A 9,174-nucleotide genomic window follows, 5' to 3' on the forward strand; every position below is an offset into this window, starting at 1 on the left:
TCAGGTCCAGACATGACTAGGATTGACAGATTGATAGCTCTTTCATGATTTTATGGGTGGTGGTGCATGGCCGTTCTTAGTTGGTGGAGTGATTTGTCTGGTTAATTCCGATAACGAACGAGACCTTAACCTGCTAAATAGCCAGGCCGGCTTTTGCTGGGCGGAGGTTAATGAAGGGGTGGGTTGCTACGTGCATATGGAGTTACTTAAATATGCACAAGGTGGGGATTCTTTGATAGGGTGACTTTGTGCGCCTGCAGCCACGCTTCGCTCTCTTCTTTCACTCACTTAGTCTGCCGGGCGGCTTTTTGTTCTTTTTTGGACAGTATTAAATGTAATTATGCGGAAATGTTACAAATGGAGCTAGCTAACCATCTCTATAGGCTCGAAATTGCCAAGTTTCTTGGTCCGTAAAGCTGGTGCATCACGGAACCACACACGTGTGGTCAATTCGGCTTCAAGCCACGCAAATTCTGGTCCTACGTTGAGAGGATTGAGTCCCTTTATGGGCGATTCACCATCCCCATCATCATCACTGCCATCCTCATCCTCTTCTGCCTTCGACGCTGATCGTGTTTTCGGTTTTGAAGGCCCGGCATCAGGCTGCTTGGCTTTACCTTTCAGGGCAGCTCTCTTCTGTTGCTGAAGTGTAGAGATTGAATCTCCCCAACCAGCTGCAGTGGTTTCATTGACAGCTTCATCCAGGTTTTGCACGCGTGCCTCAAATGCGGCTTCACTTTCACCAGGAAGACGATCATAAGGATTGTCAAACCTATCACGATTAACAGAGTGAGAAGGTCGTCCTGTAACAAACTTTGCCTTATCCTCTTTCTTGAGCGGTTTGTAGTTAGGGGGGACAAAGTCCATACGAGGTCCGGGGGCAACACAGTAGGCAATCATAGTGAAAAAGAATGCCTTACGAGTGGGATTGGGGTTCGGGTGATCCAACTTGGTGAACGAAAATTCATCAACGTCCTCATTATATTCGTATGTATGATTCATAGGTTTGAATAAGTTGAAGGGTTGATTTTGGGCGACACCAGATCCATTCTTAAATGTTCTTCTGAGCTCATAGAACGGTCTGAATCCTGTGCTTCGAACAGGATAACCGTACATATAAACATCCCTTCTTTCCAAACCATAAGATTGACGATGCATCCAATCAAACGGCATGAAGTGAGGGTCTCCAGATGTGTCATCAGAACAATTGACTACTTTACCAGTGAACCCGACGGGCGCGGACCTGTAAGTTCCATATTCATCTTGAAAACTGCGGACGACTCCTTTGTTTCGAAATGTTTCCCTCTGGGGATCAACGGCATTGGCGTCCACGTGATAAAATAAAAATCGGATCATCCATTGACTTTGCGGACTGATCCGGAAAACAAATCTGGTACAAACACCTACCACCTTTGCACGAGTGGAATGACGATGTTTGCGGATGTTCCTATTGGTCGAATAAGGTATATGATTCAACTGCACCGTATAATGCTGCGCATAAGCTGCGGTAGCGCAAGTGTCTACCATGCGATTGCGAGTATCAAATCTCAAGGGGACCTTAGTAATTGACTCATCCGCAGCTCGCTCGACAACGGTATACGTAAGTTCCTCAATACGTGAACCAATTCGGCGTGTTGCCTTTGAATATCGGGATCGTACACGGCGTGAATAACGCGATTTGGCGCGGACAGTTCGGGAGCCCAACTTCCGTCCGCTCCGACGGCGCCGTCCTCGTGAAACATGAGCTGTCTTGCGACGGCGAAACGTACGACGTTTGTGGAATTTATTGTTACGACGAACCACGCCATAACTGCGACGTGGCATATAAGCATAAAACAAGAAGGGAAATGAAACTACTTACACAACTCAGGCTATTTATAGTTTTTCACACATTTCAAACTCCGAATGACGACTTTATTTTTTTTTAACACAGATCCAAAATAATTACTAATGCTACTATAGTAATTAATTAGATCTGGACTGACCCCGCCCCGCAGCGAACCCATCCCGATACGCCTGGGCAGCGTGCTCCTCTATGGCCTTCTCCAGGTTAGCCATATCATCACCTGCTAGCAGGAACACTAGGTCCTGCCGCAAACCTTCCATTCTCAACTTCATCTTGTCGAGCGAAAGGCGGATTTCGGAGCGCGGTACAAACGGGGCTGGAGGGGTTCCCCCGCTGCCGCCAGCGCGTGGTCTACGACCTCCTGCAGGGCCACGTACCGAATTACCGGGCACCCGGGATGACTGCCGACGACGGCGAGTTCTTCGTAGTCCGGGCCGATGGACATCAAGTACCGCTGGTTCTCCGGCACCCGGAGCGGGAACTCGTCCTGCGGACTCATCCATCGCTGGGCCCGGGGGAGGAGATAGGGCGGCGGGGTCGTCGGAGGGGTCGTCGGGCCAGGGGCCGAAGTCTGGCCAGGGGCCTGGGGAGACGCATCTCCAAAGGTCCTCTTCCGACTGGGAGAGGGCGGGGGCGCCGAGGGGACCGGGAAGAGAGGGACTACCGGCCTTAACCTCGCTGTCTGACGCCGAGGCGACGCAGCGAGGCGGGCTTTCGCCAGCCTCTTCCGATGGGCCTCCAGGGCCCTCCTCTCCGTCAGCGAATGGTCCTTCCCCGCCTTGTATAACCGTTTGGGGGGCGGGGGTACGGGACTCTGTGAATGTCACAGGGCCGGGAGTACGGAAAAGCGCATCGATTTCCTTTAAATAAGTAAGACTATTGAAAAAATAAAAATAAAAGACTTACCTTGCGCCCAGGGGGGCATGGGGACTGGGGTGGGAGGTCGTGGGACCCCACGTCGTCGAGGGCCCGCCTGACCCCTGTAAGGAGGTGGCGGAACCCATCCTCCGACACCTCATACCGCTCCACGAAGCGGAGCATCATTTTGAAGAAATGATGGTCGACGGTGGGGGGATGCTTGTCCCAGTGACTCACCCCATGACTGGGGTGGTTGCACAACGGGGGGACTGGGTTGGGAGCCTCCGCAAGGCTGTACGGCGTGGTGGGCCGGGTAGGGGCCTCCTCGAGATCGAGGAAGGGGTTGGGAGACTGGCAACGGGGAGAGGGGCACTGTTTCGATTGAGAGGCGGACATGATGATTCATTGAAGAAAACTTCATCTTACTAACCGGTATTTATAGATGTTAACAGCAGATGGGAAAAAAATCTATTCTTAGAAGTATGCTGACTGATGCGCAGCAGCATGACAAATAGATTAATCATCTGATTTAGAAGGCTGTGAAGCGTGAGAGCTAGCAACCAGGGTCTGTGTCCTATTATAGAACAAACGCTTTTTTTAGCTGCGCAGCTAAGCTTTAACGGGTTAAATGATCCAGGGTGCTTAACGACAGTTCTCACGTCAAGCTGACTGATCGAACCTAATTACAAATGATCCCGGTTGCCTGGGTAGAGGTCTATTTATGGGTGGGTAGACCTTTAACTATGGTAGGGGCACCGTGAGAGCGCACCCAACTTTCCCAATATAGGTAGATTAAGCCTAATCAAAGAATCTGATTGGACAACAACCGTGTGAACTGGGTATTCCTTGTCCATATCAGGTAAGTGGGTAGAGGGTAGAGACCGTCCCCACCAATGTTAAGTTATGTGGGGACGGTCTGCGTCACGCACGTGACATCACTACCCTCTAAGGGGTATATAAGCACGTGATGGGTCTCCTTCCTACTCTCACTACACCTGCCACGATGGCGAGTTTCGTTTGGTCTCTTCCTTCCACACTATCCACCTTAACGCCTTCACCTGCTCCTCAATCAGTACGCGCCCCTTCTGTTCCTGCCACCCCCTCTGCTAGGGGTAATGGAGAAATCGCCGACGACCGAATCAGTAACTGGTCGTTGTCACCGGCACCAAATCGCCGACTTCAACGTCGAATTCAGCCTTCACCTGCGCCCTCTGTCGCATCGGCGCACTCAGAGGCTTCTAATGCACGTCGTGCTCGACGTGGAGAGAGGCGTGAAGGAGGTAACCCCAACTTCCGTTGGTCAGCAAGAAACATGCTGCTGACATATTCCCAAGTGAGTCATCCATTACATAAGATAAGCGAATTAAACTTAAACAAGACATTACCGGCCCTTCCGGATAGATCGGAGATAGGCCCAACCAGGCCCTTTCTGATGCGATCGCCCGATTATCGCCGCAACCGGCGGAATGGGCTGCTGTTAGAGAGCACCACCAGGACGGGGGATCCCATTGGCATGTCATCGTCAAATTCGATGTGCCAATCAGATCAAGAAACCCCGCCTTCTTCGATGTGGATGGCATACATCCAAACGTTAAAATGTACGTACCCTAACCTTAACCTTAACCTAACCTTGCTAACCTTAACCCTTAACCTTAACCGTAACCCTAACTTGTTAACCGGGTTTTTCGCCTGTTTTTCGCACCGCCTTCGGCGGCACGTGAATAATATCCCCAACACTTATCCTTAACCAGGTGAGCATTTACGTTGGGGAGTTAGGTGTGGCTCCGCCACACCTAACGTCCCATCATCCTATCATTCACACTGGCACTTAGGTCCCGCTTCGCGGTACCTAAGTGCTGGTCCGAGTTTCATGACGCTAACCTAACTTCTTTCTCAGGCTGGCTTCTGCAAAGTCCGTACGCGACGCCTGGACCTACCTCCAGAAAGAAGAAGGGGCGGACCACTTCGGACCCTGGCAGGGTCCAGAGGCTGTCCTCGATGCAGAGGGAGGAATGGGAAAAGCTAAGAAGGACGAAAAGTGGGGTCATATCATCGCCTCGTCGTCTAGGGACGAGTACGAGGAGCGGGTCCAAACATTCGGGCCATATGATTGGGTCGTTAACCACGACAAAATCATAAACTATGCCGACAAGCACTGGCCCGTCGAGCCGGAGCAGTACGTATCGGAATTTACCGAATTCCCACACCTGACGGAGGAAATGAGGGATTGGGTAACTAACGAGATGCCTAAAAGGGATAGGCCTAAATCGTTAGTGGTTTGGGGCCCGACGAGGACGGGTAAAACGGAATGGGCTAGATCTTTAGGTGAGTCTTCGAAGACATGTTTTAAGTGCGATCATACTTACCTTGGAATTCACAGGTCGTCATACCTACATGAACGGTTTGTTCAATGCAGACGACATTGACGAGGCATCTGACTATATCGTTCTGGACGACATCAGCCTAGAGCACTTCCCAAACTACAAGTCTTGGTTTGGGGCTCAAAAGCAATTTGTCGTCACCGACAAGTACAAGTCGAAGCGAACCGTCAAATGGGGTAAGCCATGCATTTGGCTATCAAACGAAAACCCATTAGACATAAGGGCAAGGGGCATCAACACCGAATGGATCGCAGGTAACACCATCGTTGTCAACCTTGACCACCGCCTTTACGATGTACCTGACGAACCAGCTCCGCAACCAGTTCGTGTAGAATGGCAAGGAAATGGCGTGGAACGCATAGCCCAGCCTGTTCCACAAAGGCCTATTCCAGAAAGAGAAGATGTAGTGTACTTAGAGGACCTTTATGGTTCAAACCCTGTATGGAGATAGTTTACGCTTCGCTTCTTTTCTCTTTAACCCCCCTTAATCCCCCAAGGGGGAAACTACTTGAGATATTGATTAATTACGAGTGAGCTTGAGTTATGTGAATCAGAACTTGTGGTTGTTGTTTCTAATCAGAAGGTGGTATCCACCATTTAGCCCCACCTCCAACCTTATCTCAAACGATCAGATACCGTTGTAGTCTTAACAGTAAACTATGCCGACTAGGGATCGGACAACCTCTTTTTGATGTGTTGTTCGGCACCTTACGAGAAATCAAAGTCTTTGGGTTCTGGGGGGAGTATGGTCGCAAGGCTGAAACTTATCGTAATTGACGGAAGGGCACCACCAGGAGTGGAGCCTGCGGCTTAATTTGACTCAACACGGGGAAACTCACCAGGTCCAGACAGCACTACCGACGCAAAGAAGGATGGGAAGAAGAAGGACGGAAAGGACGGGGGTGCTGCGTCTGCTAAGGCCAGTGGGAGCAAGGAGAAGGGGAAAAAGAAAGTGGACTAGTCCTACTGTGACTCCATCCTCTCTTCCTTTGCCGCCCTATTGTATGTACTTGTAGCATCTTCAATATGAGGGATTGTATAACAAATGCACTTTATGACGCTTACCTGTACGTCCCCCCGGCCTTTTGGTCTTGAGTCTGATAACACATATACGGTAACGGCGATTATGGCTTGGACACCTCGAAATCATTACCTACTTGTCATGCCTGATCATCTGCAAAATGTAGGCCCAGCCTCCGGGTGACCCCCTATATTGTACAAGGGAGTACTGCAGGATACGGTATGCCGACTAGGGTTGTCGGTGGAACTGAGGTTGAAGACCAGACGGCAGAATGGTACGATCCGGTCTTATGTCTGGGACTGGAACACGGCTACTCCCCACCTTCTGGTTGAATGCGTCTTGGGGAAACCGGCTAATCATGAAACTTGACCTCATGTCAGCCCCCTCAAACGAAGTTTTGGTGGCAAATGACACCGTGGTTGGGGATGTTGAACGTGCCGAGAATAACAAGGCGTACAGGAGATACGCCCATAACCACCCAACTAAGGAGTTAGCTACTCCGACTGATCTTGGCGCTTGTGCTCAATTCATCATCTTCAATACAAAGAGCATGAGCGTCCGTAAGACATGGCATGAACTGCGCACCACTCTTGGTGATGAGTTTTGTGCGGCCGTGGCTAAGATCAAACATGTTACCCACTTGAACTGCCACCCTAGAATGGATATGTGGTTGCGCGGGGATATTGGTGGTACCTTTGCGCGTTTATTACGCGCGAGGACTAAGTACCGAACACATGGCTTTAGGGAACAGCTCATTGAAACCTTGACCAAAACAAATCCGGACATGGCTCCGAAGGCGATCGGTCTCCGAGTGATGTCATCATGGCGGATCGCCGTGTGGCAACCTTGGCAGGATTGGGAGCCACCCGAAAAGGCACCTAAAGTCAGCCCTCGACCTGTAAACTCTGGTATCTTGACCCTTAACATCAATGGATTCCAGAAAAAGAAGGAGCTTGTGCAGGATGTTTTACAGACGAACCGAATTGCAGTATGTGCACTACAAGAAACCCTAGTAGCACCCACACACTTTCCCCTCCGAATAGATGGGTACAACTCGTTCGTTAGTCCATGGGTAGAGGGATTTCGGGGTCAGGCGCTCTTAATTGATTTGTCTCTCCCTGCCTATGAAATCCCCCGTGCAAAACCTGATACCCCCTCTGGGGGCCGTTATGTTATCCACGTCAAGGTTAGTGGCCTCAGAGATATCAAGCGACCGGTACACTTCCTGGCCGCTTACCTCCCATCAGGAGGGAACTTTAGGCTGGAGCGGAAATTTGCCCTTCAGTCAATAGTTGACAGATTTGACCACATCCTAGAAAAAGATCCGGGTGCGCTTGTGGTTTGCTTGGGAGATCTAAATATCGACCATGAAACACTTGACCGCCGGTTGAAACGTAAGACGAACAACGTGATTAGGCTCCCCCCCGTGGGGTCGCCGCTGTCTCGCTTCCCAATTTGGGGAACCGCTAAGGCTATAGATCACATCTTGGCTAGCCCTCAGGCTTATAACCTCTTACGGAAACCACGCGTCATCCGATCTGACTGTATCAGTGATCACCGTCCGTTGATATCCCATATTAGAAGCAGTAAATATGAGCACAGGATATTGCCCGCCAAAGTATGGCGGACGGATGCAAAAATGATTCGCAGATTCAGCGAGCAGATTGCCAATGATAATTGTTGGGGAGTCTTCCAGGACATGGAGATTACAGAGTACGCAGAACTCTCGGAGGCTGCTGTGCTTTTCTCAAAAGTGACACACCAAGTTACGACTCACTTTGGTGTGAAAACTCAGTCCGGATACCAAAAGACCAAACTGCCTCGGAAACTTAAGAACCTCCAAAAGAAATGTGCACGTTATGGCAAGGAAGTAGCGAAAGAGCAGGAGGAAGTCCTCTCCGCCTCACCTCGAATTGGGGTGAGCGAGCTGCTTATAACGAAGCACAAGCGTGCGAAAACTCAGCTTAACAAAGCCAAGAAGGAGTGGCAGCGCCGAGAGAAGGAGAAACTGTATAGCCAAATATCAGATGACTACGTTGCGCACGATCATAAGAACGTGTGGAGCCGTCTGAGAGCCCAAGTCGACACCAAGCTTCGAGGTAACAACCTCCAACCAGTCCATAATAAGGCTGGGGAACTCAAGGTGGACATGGAAGGGATTTTTGATGCTATCGCGGAACATTATCGGGCCTTGGCCCACGATGACCCCAATGGGATCTCGCAGAACCCGGAACACTGGGATGTATGGCACAAGTGAAAAAAGAAAAACCCAAATTTGTCAGACTGGACAATGTCCGGATAGACCAGGGTAAACACAAACTCCCTGAGAACCCGCTAACCCCAATGGGTAAAGCCCTATGGAAAATACTAGTAGAAATCTGAGAACTAAAAGTGGTCCCAGTGTTAGTTTTGGTGATTCTGCACCTAGTTGTGCTATCTATTTCCCCTTCTTTCTAAATCACTTTCCTCTTTATTATTTTTGCTGTATTGTTCAGTATTCACTGAGCATTCTATAATTTCGCCTTTGTGGCTGATTTGTTTACCTTTGTTTACAAAACTTCGGACTAGTATTGCAGAGTCCAGTATTCCTATTCTTTAGTTACTCATACTCTAGGTACTGTATAATAAAACTAAGTGAAACTCAGCCGCTGCCCGAGAGGCTATAGAAACGACTTTATTATTTACCTAAGTGAAACTACAATAGATCTTAGTTTAAGGTGATCTCTAATAAATGTAATGTAACATACCTCAGCCGCTGCCCAAGAGGCTATAGAAACGACTGAGGTATTCCTATACTAAACCCCCTACTACTTATAGTCGGAGGTGCTACTCACTACAGTATAATGACTCCTAGGAGAACAATGGCTGCTTTGGCAGAGACTGGGTTTATCCGGTTTTGTCACTGTACACATTCTGTACTCTCTGATAATATAGTTACTCATACTGGACTCTAGTTCTGTCCCTGTTAGCTCTCAGCAAGTGGCTAGACACTTCGCAGAAGTTCTCAATTGAACATCTGGAACTCTGGGATGAGGTGTATATATGCAACTTGTTCAAGAGTGGTGACC

General features: G+C 49.5%; 3 protein-coding genes across 3 annotated transcripts, besides 1 other annotated feature; 2 read left to right on the forward strand and 1 right to left on the reverse strand.

Annotated features, from left to right (window-relative positions):
* Positions 1-363: 363 nt before the first annotated feature.
* Positions 364-1,824: a sequence feature (Protein overlapping with rRNA (SERLADRAFT_441266, EGO20877.1) was converted to a misc_feature.).
* Positions 1,825-1,965: 141 nt separating this feature from the next.
* On the reverse strand, positions 1,966-3,100 carry SERLADRAFT_441267 (uncharacterized protein; the record flags this gene model as incomplete). The annotated part of the gene is made up of 2 exons (XM_007321773.1): positions 1,966-2,706; positions 2,753-3,100. The coding sequence occupies 2 exons, from the start codon at positions 3,098-3,100 to the stop codon at positions 1,966-1,968; spliced, it is 1,089 nt and encodes a 362-aa protein (XP_007321835.1).
* Positions 3,101-3,707: 607 nt separating this feature from the next.
* Positions 3,708-5,536, forward strand: SERLADRAFT_441268 (uncharacterized protein; the record flags this gene model as incomplete). The annotated part of the gene is made up of 4 exons (XM_007321774.1): positions 3,708-4,037; positions 4,106-4,302; positions 4,602-5,029; positions 5,085-5,536. The coding sequence occupies 4 exons, from the start codon at positions 3,708-3,710 to the stop codon at positions 5,534-5,536; spliced, it is 1,407 nt and encodes a 468-aa protein (XP_007321836.1).
* An 859-nt stretch (positions 5,537-6,395) lies between these two features.
* On the forward strand, positions 6,396-8,363 carry SERLADRAFT_441269 (uncharacterized protein; the record flags this gene model as incomplete). The annotated part of the gene is made up of 1 exon (XM_007321775.1): positions 6,396-8,363. The coding sequence occupies one exon, from the start codon at positions 6,396-6,398 to the stop codon at positions 8,361-8,363; it is 1,968 nt and encodes a 655-aa protein (XP_007321837.1).
* Between the last annotated feature and the right edge of the window lie 811 nt (positions 8,364-9,174).

The sequence above is a fragment of the Serpula lacrymans genome (genome assembly GCF_000218685.1).
Source record: "Serpula lacrymans var. lacrymans S7.9 unplaced genomic scaffold SERLAscaffold_12, whole genome shotgun sequence".
Taxonomy (NCBI): Eukaryota; Fungi; Basidiomycota; class Agaricomycetes; order Boletales; family Serpulaceae; genus Serpula; species Serpula lacrymans.